We start from the raw sequence: 20,859 nt of genomic DNA, 5'->3' as shown, positions 1-20,859 counted from the left end.
TGTCTTATTTTCAGGGTATGTCTTATTTTCAGGGAAACAGGGTATAACAAATTTTATGACATTTTGATTGAAATATTTTTGTGTTTTTGTGTATTCTCATGCATGTATTTTGTACAATCCTGAAGTTTTTTATTATCTTTTTCTTATTACTACCATAATGAACTTGATGAAATTATATTCTGATGGTAATGATTTTATGCATACTCATATATATACTTGTTTCTGTTTATTTCTTTATTATATTTCTGTTTCATCTGATTGCTTATCCCTATCGATTATTTCTAAATACTTTATATACTTGTATATTTTCACCATCATTATCATTTCACATGCACTGTATGTAATGTGCCGCCAGCGATACTGAAGAAGAGGTGGTTTGCCTCAAAACATTTTGTGTATAAGGAATAGTCATGTTTTGCCTTAAAATGCTTTACGTTTTCTGCTGGCTTTTATCAAAAAAGAATACATTTTCTGTCAAACTAACGCCAAAGTCCTGTACCTTTATCCTAGAGGTCGCGCCAACACATCCGTGCTTTTCTTTTTATTCTTCACTGAGAGTGAAAATGAAAGTCACTGTACAGTATATGGTCACGGACTTCCCTATATATACTGTATATGATCTCTCCCCCACATATATCACACTGTATATACTCAGCGACTCCTCTATATAGTATATACTGTATGTGATCAGTGACTCACCTATATATTATATACTGTACAGTATATGGTCACGGACTTCCCTATATATACTGTATATGATCTCTCCCCTACATATATCACACTGTATATACTCAGCGACTCCTCTATATAGTATATACTGTATGTGATCCGTGACTCACCTATATATTATATACTGTACAGTATATGGTCACGGACTTCCCTATATATACTGTATATGATCTCTCCCCTACATATATCATACTGTATATACTCAGTGACTCCTCTATATAGTATATACTGTATGTGATCAGTGACTCACCTATATATTATATACTGTACAGTATATGGTCACGGACTTCCCTATATATACTGTATATGATCTCTCCCCTACATATATCATACTGTATATACTCAGTGACTCCTCTATAAAGTATATACTGTATGTGATCAGTGACTCACCTATTTATTATATACTGTACAGTATATGGTCACGGACTTCCCTATATATACTGTATATGATCTCTCCCCCCCATATATGACACTGTATATACTCAGCGACTCCTCTATATAGTATATACTGTATGTGATCAGTGACTCACCTATATATTATATACTGTACAGTATATGGTCACAGACTTCCCTATATATACTGTATATGATCTCTCCCCTACATATATCACACTGTATATACTCAGCGACTCCTCTATATAGTATATACTGTATGTGATCCGTGACTCACCTATATATTATATAGTGTACAGTATATGGTCACGGACTTCCCTATATATACTCTATATGATCTCTCCCCCACATATATCATACTGTATATACTCAGTGACTCCTCTATATAGTATATACTGTATGTGATCAGTGACTCACCTATATATTATATACTGTACAGTATATGGTCACGGACTTCCCTATATATACTGTATATGATCTCTCCCCTACATGTATCATACTGTATATACTCAGTGACTCCTCTATATAGTATATACTGTATGTGATCCGTGACTCACCTATATATTATATACTGTACAGTATATGGTCACGGACTTCCTTATATATACTGTATATGATCTTTCCCCTACATATATCACACTGTATATACTCAGCGACTCCTCTATATAGTATATACTGTATTTGATCAGTGACTCACCTATATATTATATACTGTACAGTATATGGTCACAGACTTCCCTATATATACTGTATATGATCTCTCCCCCACATATATCACACTGTATATACTCAGCGACTCCTCTATATAGTATATACTGTATGTGATCAGTGACTCACCTATATATTATATACTGTACAGTATATGGTCACGGACTTCCCTATATATACTGTATATGATCTCTCCCCTACATATATCACACTGTATATACTCAGCGACTCCTCTATATAGTATATACTGTATGTGATCCGTGACTCACCTATATATTATATACTGTACAGTATATGGTCACAGACTTCCCTATATATACTGTATATGATCTCTCCCCTACATATATCATACTGTATATACTCAGTGACTCCTCTATATAGTATATACTGTATGTGATCAGTGACTCACCTATATATTATATACTGTACAGTATATGGTCACGGACTTCCCTATATATACTGTATATGATCTCTCCCCTACATATATCATACTGTATATACTCAGTGACTCCTCTATATAGTATATACTGTATGTGATCAGTGACTCACCTATATATTATATACTGTACAGTATATGGTCACGGACTTCCCTATATATACTGTATATGATCTCTCCCCTACATATATCATACTGTATATACTCAGTGACTCCTCTATATAGTATATACTGTATGTGATCAGTGACTCACCTATATATTATATACTGTACAGTATATGGTCACGGACTTCCCTATATATACTGTATATGATCTCTCCCCTACATATATCACACTGTATATACTCAGCGACTCCCCTATATTGTATATACTGTATGTGATCCGCGACTCATCTATATATTATATACTGTACAGTATATGGTCATGGACTTCCCTATATATACTGTATATGATCTCTCCCCTACATATATCACACTGTATATACTCAGCGACTCCCCTATATAGTATATACTGTATTTGATCCGTGACTCATCTATATATTATATTCTGTATATGGCCCCTGACTCTCCTATATATGCTGTACCATCACTGATAACAGCCTGTAAGGGTGGAATCTACTGAGAGTGAAAATGAAAGTAACTCGGAGACATTTTTCTCCTTGAGCCTCACAGTCACACACAAAGAAGAGGAAGAAGTAGGAGGGCGGGTGGTCAGAGATCCCCATCTACACCTGGTCTGCACAGACTGACCCCCTGATGTTCTATCCCCCCACAGGGAGGAAGAGTCTGAGCAGCACAGGAACAGAGGTATACAGAGAAGGGGACGACACCTGGGGAACAGACGAATATAGTGACAGGTAACCTAGATACAGAGACACCTGCAGAGACAGACAGGTGAGAGACCAGCAGGTAACAGAGATATATACAGCGCCTCCTGCAGATGCCATGTTATATACGGCCTGCAAATACCAGCCGGCTATACCACATAGTAGAGAACAGAGATACTTATGTAATATATTGTCTGCTGTGTATATCTGTGATACAGCACCACCTGTAGGTAACATATGTCATAACATCATACATATACCACCTGCAGATAACAGCCGGCTTTACCAACACAGACAGAGGACAGGGATACTTGTATAATATACCGTCTACTCACTGTATATAACTGTAATACAGCACCACCTGTAGGTAACATATCTGTCATAACAGTATACAAATACAGCACTGTCTGCAGGTTCTATGTTATATACAACCTGGAGATACCAGGACTATAGCCAAGCAGGAATGATACTTGCATGTTATATTGTTGTGTAGAGTTGTAATACAGCGCCTTGTGTAGGTAACATATGCAGATGTACGCAGCATGATCTACAGGTGTTATGTTATATACTACCTGCTGATATAAGCTGGTTATACACACAGGAGGGAACAGAGATACTTGTGTAATAACAGTTACATGCTACTACCCGCAGATGGCTAGGACCACCAGCGTGTAATGTGGAGTGTTTTACTGTCAGATAATCATTATACGGAACAACGTCCAGATAAAATGGCGACCGGAGGCCATGTAGATCAGGAGGAGATACAAAAAGTAGAAGACTCAACACCAACACCCGTTGCTGGACCAGCGTAAGTAGCATCCAGTGATCACCCCATCAAACTTCATGAATAAATTCCTAACAAAGCTCAGGAGCCGCCATCATCCTGGACCCTGTGCGACGTGGAGCGCCTCTACTGGTTACTGTGGGCGTTACTGGTGGAGGTTTGCTTCATGTATCTTATCTGTAAGCTGATGTTTCTTCTTCTATTTCTTATCTGCAGCTGTACTGATATAATAAAGCATCTTGGAGTCTTCTGCTGGGGTACAAATCAGCATGTAATGGCACTGATGGATCCCCTACGGGGTATTTATGACCCTTGTGAATCTGGCTCCATATTACATGTCTGCCCTGACAATGAGAGTGCCTGGAATCGTGCTGATGGATTCTCTTCAGTGGTAATAATCTGCCCCTCTCAGACATTCAAGGGGCCTGAGGACCCCCTGAGGAGGTTCCTGGGCTCCTGCTTCACCACGCACGGTATGAGACATCTCACTGTATAATCCTGATCTCTAGATGTCACTCCATATGTGGTGTGAAAACCATAAAGTATTGTTTAGAAATTCTGTGTGATGGTCATAAGGATTGAAGGACAACTGTGTGGCTGGGGATTACTGTGCTGACACTACTACATGGGAGACATTATATGTACTGGGGAGTGTAGTATCTATATAGGGTGCCACTCTGTAGGTACCATGTGCGGCAAGTGTAGTAATTGAGTGCAATTCACAGCTGCCATTGGCATCACAGGACATGGGGACTCAGAATACTAGAAGGCTTGAAATAACTTCAGAATTAGTTGTGGAGCGGGGCCGGGGGTGGGATTGGGGCCAGGAAATCCATGGGTGGAATTAGGGTGGGGATGTCAGATAGAATATTTGCATAGTATATTTTTGCCAGGATTGAGTCTCCCAAATGGTAAAAGGTAAAATCCTGATATAGAGCATGAGTGTCACTAACTTTAAAACTTCTAATATAAGATTGGGTGATGCATTAATAATGATGGGAGTAGTTGTCCTCAGTAATTACTCAGTATATGATGTCCCTTGTGTACTTCCAGGGCCAGATAACATGATGGTGGTGATCACTGATTTGGAGGACACTGAATCCGAGAAAAGACAAATTGCTGAATGGAAAGAGGGAGAATACCCTCGGTGTCCCCTGCTGACCCTGACAGAGGCCGAGATGGATGTGATCAGTACATCAGATACCGACGATGTGTATGCAGAGAGGAGAATGGCGAAAAAAGTCAACCGCATGAGGGAGATCCTACAGCCGTGTACAGGTGACTGAGAACACAATGTATTGTGTCCTGACTGTCATTTTAGCCACTATTGATACTGGATGTTGGGGTAGTAGTAGTATATGGGCCAGGGGGCTTCTAGGGCAGGAGAGGAGCAGCCTGATGGGAGTGATGTAGAAGCCATCTGTTTTCAGGGATACACTAGACTTATCATGTAACCTATGATGAGTATTTAACCTTCTCCTGCCCGCTGCTGTTCACTACCTGCTCAGAGCTCTATCAGGTGGGGAGGAGAGGGTTGGAGTATATCACAGGATCTCATGTGTTACTTATCACATATCTTTCCCTCTTCACAGGTAGTTCAGGTAATAACCTCCAACGACGAGAGGTAAGGAAATATTCTTAGCATCTATAGATAATTATACCTGGCAATGCCTTGGCTTTCTAAATCCTTCCTCGGCCGTAGACTCGCTGACACGGATCTGCACTTTATCTTTATGTCGGTTTAAGACAAATAAAGCCATCGTGGGGATCTTCTCCAGAGAAGCAGACAGTCAGTACTCCTGGCTGGTGGACTTGCTGCAATCAGATGTTTTCATGGATGATATCGCTGAGGTCCGGCCCTGTCGTATCAGTAATAACGGGTGGCAGCAGTTCTACCAGGATGTGTGTTGGTGCACATTTGGGATCCTGTATCACACCAGGAACAGAGGGAGAATCAATGTGACCGATGTGAACGGCTCTCTGTATGATGAGGAGCTGGAGCATCTCTCCTCTAGACTTGGTAAGACATGGAGGATTGTGAGGATGGGAGTGGTGGTCCTACATATGATGAGAAGCTGGAGAAACATGAAAGATCAACAAATATGTGGTGTTTAGTCCACTGTGATGGTAGTTGATAAGATAGCAGTTGTTAATATGCCCTGTGTGATGGTGGTGACCAGTGAGATGATTATTATATGCCCAGTGTGATGGTGGTGACCAGTGAGATGGTTATTATATGTCCGGTGTGATAGTGGTGACTGATGAGATGGTTATTTTATATCCAGTGTGATGATGGGGAGCGGTGGAATGGTGGTTATTATATGTCCAGTGTGATGGTAGTGACCAGTGAGAGGGTTATTATATGTCCAGTGTGATGGTGGTGACCAGTGAGATTGTGGTTATTATGTGTTCAGTGTAATGGTGGTGACCAGTAAGATGGTTATTATATGTCTAGCATGATGGTTATGACCGGTGAGATGGTTATTAGGTGCCCAGTGTAATGTTGGTGACTGTGAGATGGTGGATATTAATATGTCTAGTGTGATGGTGGTGAGGAGTGATATGGTTATTATATGTCTAGTGTCATGGTGGTGACCGGTGAGATGGTGGTTATTATATGGCCAGTGTGATGGTGATGACTGGTGAGATGGTGGTTATTATGTTTCCAGTGTGATGGTGGTGACCGTTGGGATGGTGGTTAGTATATGTCAAGTGTGATGGTGATGAGCAGTGAGATGGTAATTATATGCTCAGTGTGATGGTGATGACCAGAGAGGTGGTTATTATATGCCCAGTGTGATGGTGATGAGCAGTGAGATGGTAATTATATGCTCAGTGTGATGGTGATGACCAGTGAGATGGTTATTATATGCCCAGCATGATGTTGATGACCAGTGAGATGGTTATTATATGTCCAGTGTGATGGTAGTGACTAGAGATGAGCGAGCACCAAAATGCTTGGGTGCTCGTTACTCGAGACGAAATTTTCGCGATGTTCGAGGGTTCGTTTCGAGTAACGAACCCCATTGAAGTCAATGGGCGACTCAAGCATTTTTGTATATCGCCGATGCTCGCTAAGGTTTTCATTTGTGAAAATCGGGGCAATTCAAGAAAGTGATGGGAACGACACAGAAATGGATAGGGCAGGCGAGGGGCTACATGTTGGGCCGCATATGAAGTTCACAGGTCCCACTATTAAGCCACAATAGCAGCAAGAGTGGCCCCCCCCCCAACAACTTTTACATCTGAAAAGCCCTCATTAGCAATGCATACCTTAGCTAAGCACCACACTACCTCCAACAAAGCACAATCACTGCCTGCATGACACTCCGCTGCCACTTCTCCTGGGTTACATGCTGCCAAATCCCCCCCCCCACGACCCAGTGTCCACAGCGCACACCAAACTGTCCCTGCCCAGCCTTCAGCTGCCCTCATGCCACGCCACCCTCATGTCTATTTATAAGTGCGTCTGCCACAGGAAAAGCAGGCACACACTGCAGAGGGTTGGCACGGCTAGGCAGCGACCCTCTTTAAAAGGGGCGGGGCGATAGCCCACAATGCTGTACAGAAGCAATGAGAAATCCAATCCTGTGCCACCTCCATCTGGAGCTGCACACGTGGGCATAGCAATGGGGAACCTATGTGCCACACACTATTCATTCTGTCAAGGTGTCTGCATGCCCCAGTCAGACCGCGGTTTTTTATAAATATTCACAGGCAGGTACAACTCCGCAATGGGAATTCCGTGTGCACCCACAGCATGGGTGGCTCCCTGGAACCCACCCGCTGTACATAAATGTATCCCATTGCAGTGCCCTGGGCAGCAGAGCTAACGTCAGATGAAATGCAGGTGGGCTTCGGCCCACCTGCATGCCCCAGTCAGACTGGGGTTCTTTAGAAGTGGACACAGATGCATTTACAACTCCCTGTGGACCCACAGCATGGGTGGCTCCCTGGAATCCACCGTCGGTACATAAATACATCCCATTGCATTGCCCAACACAGCTGATGTAACGTCAGCTGTAATGCAGGTGGGCTAAAAATTAATTTGATTACACTGTAGGCGAGGGCCCACAAAAATTGCTGTATCAACAGTACTAATGTACATCAGAAAAATTGGCCATGCCCAACCAAGAGGGCAGGTGAAACCCATTAATCGCTTTGGTTAATGTGGCTTAATTGGTAACTAGGCCTGGAGGCAGCCCAGTTAAAATAAAAATTGGTTGAGGAGAAAGTTTCAACGCTTTAATGAGCATTGAAACGTATAAAAATTGTTGAGAAAAATTATATGACTGAGCCTTGTGGGCCTAAGAAAAATTGCCCGTTCGGCGTGATTACGTGAGGTTTCAGGAGGAGGAGCAGGAGGAGGAGGAGGAATATTATACACAGATTGATGAAGTGAAAAGGTCCCCGTTTTTGATGGGGATACAGAACGATGCTTCCATCCGCGGGTGCAGCCTACGTATTGTTTATGTATCGCTGCTGTCCGCTGGTGGAGAAGAGAAGTCTGGGGAAATCCAGGCTTTGTTCATCTTGATGAGTGTAAGCCTGTCGGCACTGTCGGTTGACAGGTGGGTACGCTTATCTGTGATGATTCCCCCAGCCGCACTAAACACCCTCTCTGACAAGACGCTAGCCGCAGGACAAGCAAGCACCTCCAGGGCATACAGCGCGAGTTCAGGCCACGTGTCCAGCTTCGACACCCAGTAGTTGTAGGGGGTAGAGGCGTCACGGAGGACGGTCGTGCGATCGGCTACGTACTCCCTCACCATCCTTTTACAGTGCTCCCGCCGACTCAGCCGTGACTGGGGAGCGGTGACACAGTCTTGCTGGGGAGCCATAAAGCAGTCAAGGGCCTTAAAGAGTGTTCCCCTGCCTGCGCTGTACATGCTGCCTGATCTCTGCGCCTCCCCTGCTACCTGGGCCGCGGAAATGCGCCTTCTGCCACTAGCGCTGTCGGATGGGAAGTTTACCATCAGTTTGTCCACCAGCGCCCTGTGGTATAGCATCATTCTCGAACCCCTTTCCTCTTCGGGAATTAGAGTGGAAAGGCTCTCCTTATACCGTGGGTCGAGCAGTGTGTACACCCAGTAATCCGTAGTGGCTAGAATGCGTGTAACGCGAGGGTCACGAGAAAGGCATCCTAACATGAAGTCAGCCATGTGTGCCAGGGTACCTGTACGCAACACATGACTGTCCTCACTAGGAAGATCACTTTCAGGATCCTCCTCCTCCTCCTCAGGCCATACACGCTGAAAGGATGACAGGCCAGCAGCATGTGTACCCTCACCAGTGGGCCAAGCTGTCTCTTCCCCCTCCTCCTCATCTTCCTCCTCCTCCTCCTCCTCAACGCGCTGAGATATAGACAGGAGGGTGCTCTGACTATCCAGCGACATACTGTCTTCCCCTGGCTCTGTTTCCGAGCGCAAAGCGTCTGCCTTTATGCTTTGCAGGGAACTTCTCAAGAGGCATAGCAGAGGAATGGTGACGCTAATGATTGGAGCATCGCCGATCACCACCTGGGTAGACTCCTCAAACTTTCCAAGGACCTGGCAGATGTCTGCCAACCAGGCCCACTCTTCTGAAAATAATTGAGGAGGCTGACTCCCACTGCGCCGCCCATGTTGGAGTTCGTATTCCACTATAGCTCTACGCTGCTCATAGAGCCTGGCCAACATGTGGAGCGTCGAGTTCCACCGTTTGTGGGCACGTCGCACAGCAGTCGGTGCACTGGCAGATTAAACCGATGTTGCAGGTTGCGCAGGGTGGCAGTGTCCGTGTGGGACTTGCGGAAATGTGCGCAGAGCCGGCGCACCTTTCCGAGCAGGTCTGACAAGCGTGGGTAGCTTTTCAGAAAGCGCTGAACCACCAAATTAAAGACATGGGCCAGGCATGGCACGTGCGTGAGGCTGCCGAGCTGCAGAGCCGCCACCAGGTTACGGCCGTTGTCACACACGACCATGCCCGGTTGGAGGCTCAGCGGCGCAAGCCAGCGGTCGGTCTGCTCTGTCAGACCCTGCAGCAGTTCGTGGGCCGTGTGCCTCTTATTTCCTAAGCTGAGTAGTTTCAGCACGGCCTGCTGATGCTTGCCCACCACTGTGCTGCCACGACGCGCGACACCGACTGCTGGCGTCATGCTGCTGCTGCTGACACATCTTGATTGCGAGACAGAGGTTGCGTTGGAGGAGGAGGAGGGTGGTTTACTGGAGGAAGCATACACCGCCGCAGATACCACCACCGAGCTGGGGCCCGCAATTCTGGGGGTGGGTAGGACGTGAGCGGTCCCAGGCTCTGACTCTGTCCCAGCCTCCACTAAATTCACCCAATGTGCCGTCAGGGAGATATAGTGGCCCTGTCCGCCTGTGCTTGTCCACGTGTCCGTTGTTAAGTGGACCTTGGCAGTAACCGCGTTGGTGAGGGCGCGTACAATGTTTCGGGAGACGTGGTCGTGCAGGGCTGGGACGGCACATCGGGAAAAATAGTGGCGACTGGGAACAGAGTAGCGCGTGGGCCGCCGCCGCCATCATACTTTTTAAGGACTCCGTTTCCACAACCCTATACGGCAGCATCTCAAGGCTGATAAATTTGGCTACGTGCACGTTTAACGCTTGAGCGTGCGGGTGCGTGGCGGCGTACTTGCGCTTGCGCTCAAACACTTGCGCTAGCGACGGCGTGACGTTGCGCTGAGACACATTGGTGGATGGGGCCGAGGACAGCGGAGGTGAGGGTATGGGTGCAGGCCAGGAGACGGTAGTGCCTGTGTCCTCAGAGCGGGGTTGGATCTCAGTGGCAGGTTGGGGCACAGGGGGAGAGGCAGCGGTGCAAACCGGAGGCGGTGAACAGCCTTCGTCCCACCTTGTGGGGTGCTTGGCCATCATATGTCTGCGCATGCTGGTGGTTGTGAGGCTGGTGGTGGTGGCTCCCCGGCTGATCTTGGCGCGAGAAAGGTTGCACACCACTGTTCGTCGGTCGTCTGCACTCTCAGTGAAAAACTGCCAGACCTTTGAGCACCTCGGCCTCTGCAGGGTAGCATGGCGCGAGGGGGCGCTTTGGGAAACAGTTGGTGGATTATTCGGTCTGGCCCTGCCTCTACCCCAGGCCACCGCACTGCCTCTTGCAACCTGCCCTGCTGCTGCCCTTGCCTCCCCCTCTGAAGACCTGTCCTCAGTAGGCGTAGCAAACCAGGTGGGGTCAGTCACCTCATTGTCCTGCTGCTCTTCCTCAGAATCCTCAGTGCGCTCCTCCTTCGGACTTAATGCCCTTACTACTACCTCACTGATAGACAACTGTGTCTCATCGTCATCGGCCTCCTCACCCACTGAAAGGTCTTGAGACAGTTGGCGGAAGTCCCCAGCCTCATCCCCCGGACCCCGGGAACTTTCCAATGGTTGGGCATCAGTCACGATAAACTCCTCTGGTGGGAGAGGAACCACTGCTGCCCAATCTGAGCAGGGGCCCGAGAACAGTTCCTGGAAGTCTGCCCGCTCCTCAGAATGTCTCATTTTCATGGAGTGAGGAGGCTGGGAGGAAGCAGCAGCTAGAGGATTCTGAGTTGCAGCAGTGGACGGCGCAGAACTGTGGGTGGACGATAGGTTGCTGGAAGCACTTTCTGCCATCCACGACAGGACCTGCTCACACTGCTCATTTTCTAATAAAGGTCTACCACGTGGACCCATTAAATGTGCTATGAATGTGGGGACGCCAGAAACGTGCCTCTCTCCTAATCCCGCAGCAGTCGGCTGCGATACACCTGGATCAGGAGCTCGGCCTGTGCCCACACCCGGACTAGGGCCTCCGCGTCCTCGGCCGCGCCCACGTCCTCTAGGCCTACCCCTACCCCTCTGCATGCTGTATTACCAGTAATGCAGAAACAGAACGCTGTAATTAAATGTGCCGCTTATTGGCCTGTGGTTGGAGGCTGACTTCGCTTACGGAACGCCAGGAAATAATTTGGCGCACGCCTGCTGTAACACTTAGCTGCCTGCGTATGATGTTGTTGAAGTACTACACCCAGCACACACAGACCCAGAACACTGAGCAGCACAGTGACAGGCAGGCCAAATAGATTTTTTGCCCAATATTTTTTTGAAAAGACCAACTGCGTATATTCAATCAATAATATATGTCTTCTGGCCCTGCCTACACAATTCTGTCCCTGGAGTGTGTGACAGAACTAAAGAGCGTTGCACTGTTATTAACTGCAACAGAGCGGTGATTTCTGAGCCAGGAAATAATTTGGCGCACGCCTGCTGTAACACTTAGCTGCCTGCGTATGATTTTGTTGAAGTACTACACCCAGCACACACAGACCCAGAACACTGAGCAGCACAGTGACAGGCAGGCCAAATAGATTTTTTGCCCAATATTTTTTTGAAAAGGCCAACTGCGTATATTCAATCAATAATATATGTCTTCTGGCCCTGCCTACACAATTCTGTCCCTGGAGTATTACTGCAGGGCGCAATGCTCTGCACGGCCGATATAGCAAAAAGCTGCAAAAAGCAGCCTCCACAGTACTGCACACGGTTAGATGTGGCCCTAAGAAGGACCGTTGGGGTTCTTGAAGCCTACAATCACTCCTAACACTCTCCCTGCCTAACCACCACATCTGTCCCTGTAGTATTACTGCAGGGCTCAATGCTCTGCACGGCCGATATAGCAAAAAAAAAAAAAGTGCACAACTGCAAAAAACAGCCTCCACAGTACTGCACACGGTTAGATGTGGCCCTAAGAAGGACCGTTGGGGTTCTTGAAGCCTACACTAACTCCTAACACTCTCCCTACAGCAGCTCCAACACGATAGCACTTTCCCTCAGCTATGTCACAACGCATCTGAGGCGAGCCGCGGGAGGGGCCGATTTTTATACTCGGTTGACACCTGATCTCGCCAGCCACTCACTGCAGGGGGGTGGTATAGGGCTTGAACGTCGCAGGGGGAAGTTGTAATGCCTTCCCTGTCTTTCAATTGGCCAGAAAAGCGCGCTAACGTCTCAGAGGTGAAAGTAACCTGAACATCGCGTGGTGCTCGTTACGAGTAATGAGCATCTCGAACACGCTAATACTCGAACGAGTATCAAGCTCGGACGAGTACGTTCGCTCATCTCTAGTAGTGACCAATAAGATGGTGCTTATTATATGTCTAGTGTGATAGTGGTGACCGGTGAGATGATGGTTATTATATGCCCAATGTGATGGTGGTGACCAGGATGTGTTCTGCACACAGGGAAGAAGAAGGTCATTGTGGTGATTGATGATCTGAGTGACAGCAGTGAGCAGCAGAAAGCCAACATCCTAAGAAATCAGCCGAGTATTATGAACATGGCTGAAGATCTGTTCCTCATCAGTCATGAGGAGAAAACCTCCTCCTATCAGAGACGTCTCATGGTGGACAGAGAACAACTGAGGAGTAAACTGCAGATGGTGATAGAGAAGATGAGAAAGAATAAAAATGGTATCATCATGTATTATGTGGTATTACACTTACTAACATACTATATACTGTGCTCAGATATGTGGTGTTACATAGGACTGCAGGTCACATCTACTACATTATCTGTACTCAGAGTTATCACTGTCGGCTATCCAGCACATTGAGCTCACTGTCATGGAAGGAAATTGACCTGGAATGTAGAAATCTCAAAAAGAAGAATAAAATAACAGTCTGTTGCATGTAAACGGAGGTAATCCCAGGTACACCGAGAACAATAGAGCAAACAATCCCTGCTGCGGTAAAAAACATGAAACTATAGAAGCTTCTTACACTACAAACTGGAATATACAGAACAAGTGTTAGAACAGACTAGAAGTGTTTCCAGTATTTATGTCTCAATTTACATATTCATCGTACGGCACCGCTATGGGGGCGAGCAATAGGCCAGTACAGAACGTGTATGACCAACATCCTCACCCACTTTACTGTAGAGAAGACATAATCCTTCTAGGGACAAGATGTGATACGGATGGGCATGGAGGCTCTAGTACCCTGTTGTACAGCCTCTAGCTTGGATACAAGATGTGATAAGGGCAGACATGAAGGCTCTAGTACCCTCTTGTACTACCTCTAGCTTGGATACAAGATGTGATACGGGCAGGCATAGAGGCTCTAGAATCCTGTTGTACCACCTCTAGCTTGGATACAAGACGTGATATGGACAGGCATAGAGGCTCTAGTATCCTTTTGTACCACCTCTAGCTTGGATACAAGATGTGATATGAACGGGCATGGAGGCTCTATTACTCTGTGTATGACCTCTAGCTTGGACACAAGATATTATACAGGTGGGCATGGAGGCTTTGCTATCCTGTTGTACCACCTCTAGCTTGGATACAAGTTGTTATATGGACGGGCATGAAGGCTTTGGTATCCTGTTGTACTACCTCTAGCTTGGATACAATATGCGATACAGCTGGGCATGGAGGCTCTAGTACCCTCTTGTACCACCTCTAGCTTGGATACAAGATGTGATACAGGTGGGCATGGAGGCTTTGCTATCCTGTTGTACTACCTCTAGCTTAGATACAATATGTGATACAGGTGGGAATGGAGGCTCTAGTACCCTCTTGTACCACCTCTAGCTTGGATACAAGATGTGATATGGACAGGCATGGAGGCTCTAGTATCCTGTTGTACCACCTCTAGCTTGGATACAAGATGTGATATGGACGGGCATGGAGGCTCTATCACTCTGTTGTATGACTTCTAGCTTGGATACAAGATGTGATATGGGTGGGCATGGAGGCTCTAGTACCTTGTTGTACCGCCTCTAGCTACTACAGAAACTTCTTACACAATACACTGGAATATATATATATAACAAGTGTTAAATCAAACTAAAAGTGTTTCCAGTATTTATGTCTCCATTTACATATTCATCGTACGGCACCGCTATGGGGGTGCGCAATAGGCCAGTACAGAACGTGTATGACCAACATCCTCACCCACTTTACTGTAGAGAAAACATAATCCTTCTGGGGAGACTTCATTTCCTTCCCACTCTGTAGAGATCAGTCGGTCACATGTCTTCCTATTACATCATCCATTCTCCAGGTTTTACATTTTCACTTTTTAAACCAAACCATTTTGATTCTCTACACACTGAGTTACCTTTCTACTACAAATATCCCCTATAGTAACCTATAGCCTAGGAGAGTGTGAAATCTTATGTATTTCCAAGTGGACAGGAAGAGAACAATATTACATTAGTTACAGGTTTTCCATCTATAATCCTTTTGTCTCTTTATTATATCTTATAGATTACAAGAAGAATATAGGAGGATATTTACGAAGGACAATGCATCAGATTGCGTCACACATTCCATCATCACCATCGGGTATGTACATTCATTGTCAAAACTAATCAGCTCCTCTAGAAGTTGTCGGAATACAATGAAACTCTGCGTGTTTGCAACATTGATATAAGTGATTACAATATCAGAGCAAAAGGACTATTTATTTCATAAAACTGATCCCTTGAAAGGAGGCTCTAGTACCCTGTTGTACCGCCTCCAGCTTGGATACAAGATGTGATACAGATGGGCATGGAGGCTTTCGTATTCTGTTGTACCACCTCTAGCTTGGATACAAGATGTGATACAGATGGGCATGGAGGCTTTGGTATTCTGTTGTACTACCTCTAGCTTGGATACGAGATGTGATATAGACGGGCATGGAGGCTCTAGTACCCTGTTGTACCGCCTGTAGCTTGGATACAGGATGTGATACAGGTGGACATGGAGGCTCTAGTACCCTGTTGTACCGCCTCTAGCTTGGATGCAAGATGTGATACAGGTGGGCATGGAGGCTTTGGTATTCTGTTGTACTACCTCTAGCTTAGATACAATATGTGATACAGGTGGGAATGGAGGCTCTAGTACCCTCTTGTACCACCTCTAGCTTGGATACAGGATGTGATACAGGTGGACATGGAGGCTCTAGTACCCTGTTGTACCACCTCTAGTAGTAAAGTAGTTACAACTCACTTCATCCAGTGTAAAGATCTTTTATTGTGCCCATTAAATGCCACACATTTCCTATTAAGGAACTCCTTAGGATGCTGCTTTAATTAACATATGGATGTCATTGTGAGGTGGTTCAGGATCCAGAGCCACGCTGATAGCTTTGCATCCCCATTCTATAGAAGAGGCCTCTGTCCTATGTGGATTGATATGTGTGTGCTGCTGTCTACTGCACTATTCTTTACATCTAGCTGGGATATATAATGTGATACGGTGCATGGAAGCTCTAGTACCCTGTTGTACTGCCTCTAGCTTGGATACAAGTTGTGATACAGGTGGGCATGGATGCTCTGGTAGTCTGTTGGGCCGCCTCTAGCTTGGATACAAGATGTGATATGGGTGGGTATGGAGGCTCTAGTACCCTGTTATACTGCCTCTAGCTTGGATATGAGATGTGATACGGGCAGGCATGGAGGCATATAGGTTCCATATGGTATCCTGTGGCATTTTGCTGTAACTGAGCCTCTAGATCATGCAAATTTATAAGCTGTCGAAGTTGGCATCCTAGATAGTCCCATACATGCTCTATTGGTGATAAATCTGGTGACATGTTGTGGAGACATTCCTATTATACCCTTGTGTGTGCGACTAAGCATTATTATGTTGGAGTGCTTTGGTTGCATTGGAGACCTTCTGAAGGGCAAATTAGTCAACCTGATTTTTACTTCTATTGACTTTAATGAAAGTCAGAATCTGCAGTCCCGATTCTCGATGATATTTGTGAAATTGGCCCAATACCGACACAAACTGATTATTCCACTAATTGCTCATCACTAGTCTTCACTTACCCAACTGTACAATACCCCTAAAACTGGTGTATAACACTGTCTAAGAGCCAAGATGAACCGCCGGAGGTTAAGGATCGCGCTGAACTGAATTTTTAGCAAAGTTTCACCTGAAACAGAGTTTGACTGTTTCAGTTCGCTCAACACTAGTTAGCGTCATTTGGGAATAGGCTGCCGTGGTATAATCCCTGAACACCGCCACTCGGTGATGGCAGCCCGTCTTGGTGTTCTGTGAGAGAGCTTGGTGATACATGACAAACACCAGAAAATTGAACTCCCTTCCATGAAACTGACTCACAATGGGTGTAAAAACCACAAAACAAAAAGCAGTGCACTCCACCCCCACCTTGAGTCTCTCTCATGTATCCAATATATAGATTGTCCAGCATCCTAAGTAAACAGCAGTATAAGTAGTCCATGACATGTTCCATCCTTTCAGATTATCTCCTTAACTTTGTCCCTTTGAGAGCGGTCAGTTGTACTTTAGGTCACATATTTGCTTATTACTGCATAAACTTTTTCTAGCTGTTTTATAGTCGAATCAAGCATTGCGAGAATAAATATGTTCACACACAATCGCTTACTTAACAAACATACAAGACATCAAAAAGACACAGTACATACAGCAAAAGATACAAGAAACAGACAATACACTTATCCTCCATTATCTGGGGAGCCTCCCGCTATATATCAACATCCAGCATTTTGCCCCGATGAGAGTAGCATCCTGATGGTCATGCCTTCGGCATTCCAACCTGCACACACCGTACTGTTGGTGAGTACAATGTACTCAACCCCTCTACATATAAAACACATGTATTTCCCCATGGTGATTCCATTATTCTGTGTATTGTTACTATGTTCTCTGTTTAACCAGTAGGGTCTGTAATACTTGTTTCTCTTATTGGTTAACTAACTTATTCAGATGGGTGTCTTTCTCTTGAAGAAGACTCTGGTTTGACTAATATCCTGACTTATGAGGCAAGGACACTAAAGCTACCTTCCAATAGGTGGCACTTAGAAACAGTTTTCTTTTTCAGGAGAGCTAATTTGCATACATTATTTTTCCCAGGGAGCATTGCATGGCCTATAACACTTCCTTGATATACATAACAGCTCATTTCCTGACAATACATTCCCTTTAAAGAATGTTTTTTACTTTTTCACCCCTATTTGCAGGTATATTATCTGATACTATTGCTGTGGGGATGAACAGTAGGCCAGAACGGTATGATTGTTGTTATGGATGATCTGTCATCTCCCTAGTCCAATATCTTCATCTACTTTACTATCAGGAAGACAAAGTTCTTCTTGGTGGACTCCATTGCCTTCCTATTTTTGAACATCATCCATCATCAATTATATCATCCATTCCTTATCGATGTGACTCTGGTCTTCTCCATCAAACCCAAACAAGTTCTTCACTGAGTGGCTCTTCTTGCCGACTTCCCTTTTCTCCTCCTGCTGACAGTCGTGGTCCCGGTTTGCCTGCTGCTGCATCTCTCCTTGTATCTGTCTCATTGTATCTCTGTCCATAGGACATACACATGCTCCCAGCCCACCTCTTAAAGGGTTAGCACTAGAGATGAGCGAACGTACTCGTCCGAGCTTGATACTCGTTCGAGTATTAGGGTGTTCGAGATGCTCGTTACTCGTAACGAGTGCCACGCGATGTTCGGGTTACTTTCACTTTCATCTCTGAGACGTTAGCGCGCTTTTCTGGCCAATTGAAAGACAGGGGAGGCATTACAACTTCCCCCTGTGACGTTCAAGCCCTATACCACCCCCCTGCAGTGAGTGGCTGGCGAGATCAGGTGTCACCCGAGTATAAAAATCGGCCCCTCCCGCGGCTCGCCACAGATGCGTTTTGACATAGAGGAGGGAAAGTGGTATCTTGGTGGAGCTGCTATAGGGAGAGTGTTAGGAGTATTTTAGGCTTCAAGAACCCCAACGGTCCTTCTTAGGGCCACATCTAACCGTGTGCAGTATTGTGGAGGCTGCTTTTTGCAGTGTTGCACATTTTTTTTTTTGGTATATCGGCCGTGCAGAGCATTGCGCCCTGCGGTAATACTCCAGGGCCAGAAGCGCTTAGGCAGGGACAGAAGACATATTGATTGAATGTAGGCAGTGGGCCTTTGCAAAAAAATTTGGGGAAAAAAATCTATTTGGGCTGCCTGTGAGTGTCCTCAGTGTTCTGGGTATGTGCTGGGTGTAGTAGTTCTCCAAATTCATACGCAGCCAGCTAAGTGTTACAGCAGGCTTGCGCAAAATTATTTCCTGGCTCTGTCTGGGCTGTGAAATCATTGCTGTATTGCAGTTCACAGTGCAACACTCTGCAGTTCTTTGACATACTCCAGGGCCAGAAGTGGTGAGGCAGGGACAGAAGACATATTGATTGAATATAGGCAGTGGGCCTTTGCAAAAAAATTTTGGGAAAAAAATCTATTTGGGCTGCCTGTGACTGTCCTCAGTGTTCTGGGTCTCTGCTGGGTGTAGTAGTTCTCCAAATTCATACGCAGCCAGCTAAGTGTTACAGCAGGCTTGCGCAAAATTATTTCCTGGCGTTCCGTAAGCGAAGTCAGCCTCCAACCACAGGCCAATAAGCGGCACATTTAATTACAGCGTTCTGTTTCTGCACTACTGGTAATACATCATGCTGAGGGGTAGGGGTAGGCCTAGAGGACATGGACGCGGGCGAGGACAGGGAGGCCCAAGTCAGGGTGTGGGCACAGGCCGAGCGAGTGCGGTGGCCAGGGGTAGAGGCAGGGCCAGACCGAATAATCCACCAACTGTTTCCCAAAGCGCCCCATCGCGCCATGCCACCCTGCAGAGGTCAAGGTGCTCTACGGTGTGGCAGTTTTTCACAGAGACGCCTGACGACCGACGAACAGTGGTGTGCAACCTTTGTCGCGCCAAGATCAGCTGGGCAGGCACCACCACCAGCATGCGCAGGCATATGATGGCCAAGCACCCCACAAGGTGGGACGAAGGCCGTTCACCGCCTCCGGTTTGCACCACTGCCTCTCCCCCTGTGCCCCAACCTGCCACTGAGATCCAACCCCCCTCTGAGGACACAGGCACTACCGTCTCCTGGCCTGCAACCACACCCTCACCTCCGCTGTCCTCGGCCCCATCCAGCAATGTCTCTCAGCGCAGCGTCCAGACGTTGCTAGCGCCACTGTTTGAGCGCGAGCGCAAGTACGCCGCCATGCACCCGCACGCTCAAGCGTTAAACGTGCACATTGCCAAATTGATCAGCCTGGAGATGCTGCCGTATAGGCTTGTGGAAACGGAGGCTTTCAAAAGCATGATGGCGGCGGCGGCCCCGCGCTACTCGGTTCCCAGTCGCCACTACTTTTCCCGATGTGCCGTCCCAGGCCTGCACGACCACGTGTCCCGCAACATTGTACGCGCCCTCACCAACGCGGTTACTGCCAAGGTCCACTTAACAACAGACACGTGAACAAGCACAGGCGGGCAGGGCCACTATATCTCCCTGACGGCGCATTGGGTGAATTTAGTGGAGGCTGGGACAGAGTCAGATCCTGGGACCGCTCACGTCCTACCCACCTACCGAATTGCGTGCCCCAGCTCAGTGGTGGTATCTGCGGCGGTGTATGCTTCCTCCACTAAACCACCCTCCTCCTTCTCCTACGCAACCTCTGTCTCGCGATCAAGATGTGTCAGCAGCAGCACGTCGCCAGCAGTCGGTGTCGCGCGGCATGGCAGCACAGCGGTGGGCAATCGTCAGCAGGCCGTGCTGAAACTACTCAGCTTAGGAGAGAAGAGTCAGACGGCCCACGAACTGCTGCAGGGTCTGACAGAGCAGACCGACCGCTGGCTTGTGCCGCTGAGCCTCCAACCGGGCATGGTCATGTGTGACAACGGCCGTAACCTGGTGGCGGCTCTGCAGCTCGGCAGCCTCACGCACGTGCCATGCCTGGCCCATGTCTTTAATTTGGTGGTTCAGCGCTATCTGAAAAGCTACCCACACTTGTCATACCTGCTCGGAAAGGTGCGCCGGGTCAGCGCACATTCCCGCAACTCCAAGACGGACGCTGCCACCCTGCGGACCCTGCAACATCGGTTTAATCTGCCAGTGCACCGATTGCTGTGCGACGTGCCCACACAGTGGAACTCTACGTTCCACATGTTGGCCAGGCTCTATGAGCAGCGTAGAGC

General features: G+C 46.8%; 1 protein-coding gene across 1 annotated transcript in view; it reads left to right on the top strand.

Annotated features, from left to right (window-relative positions):
* The window catches only part of LOC136577225 (uncharacterized), a 91,755-nt gene that overhangs the window by 59,446 nt on the left and 11,450 nt on the right, over positions 1 to 20,859 (top strand). The window contains exons 4-9 of the mRNA XM_066577031.1: positions 4,094 to 4,350; positions 4,931 to 5,155; positions 5,470 to 5,501; positions 5,624 to 5,897; positions 13,101 to 13,328; positions 15,131 to 15,208. Coding sequence (XP_066433128.1) covers positions 4,094 to 4,350; positions 4,931 to 5,155; positions 5,470 to 5,501; positions 5,624 to 5,897; positions 13,101 to 13,328; positions 15,131 to 15,208 — 1,094 coding nt within the window. The remainder of the gene's footprint in view (positions 1 to 4,093; positions 4,351 to 4,930; positions 5,156 to 5,469; positions 5,502 to 5,623; positions 5,898 to 13,100; positions 13,329 to 15,130; positions 15,209 to 20,859) is intronic.

This window comes from Eleutherodactylus coqui, chromosome 8 (genome assembly GCF_035609145.1).
Source record: "Eleutherodactylus coqui strain aEleCoq1 chromosome 8, aEleCoq1.hap1, whole genome shotgun sequence".
Lineage (NCBI taxonomy): Eukaryota > Metazoa > Chordata > Amphibia > Anura > Eleutherodactylidae > Eleutherodactylus > Eleutherodactylus coqui.
Note: the sequence above shows the minus strand (reverse complement) of the source record. Positions and strands in the feature narration are given on the sequence as shown.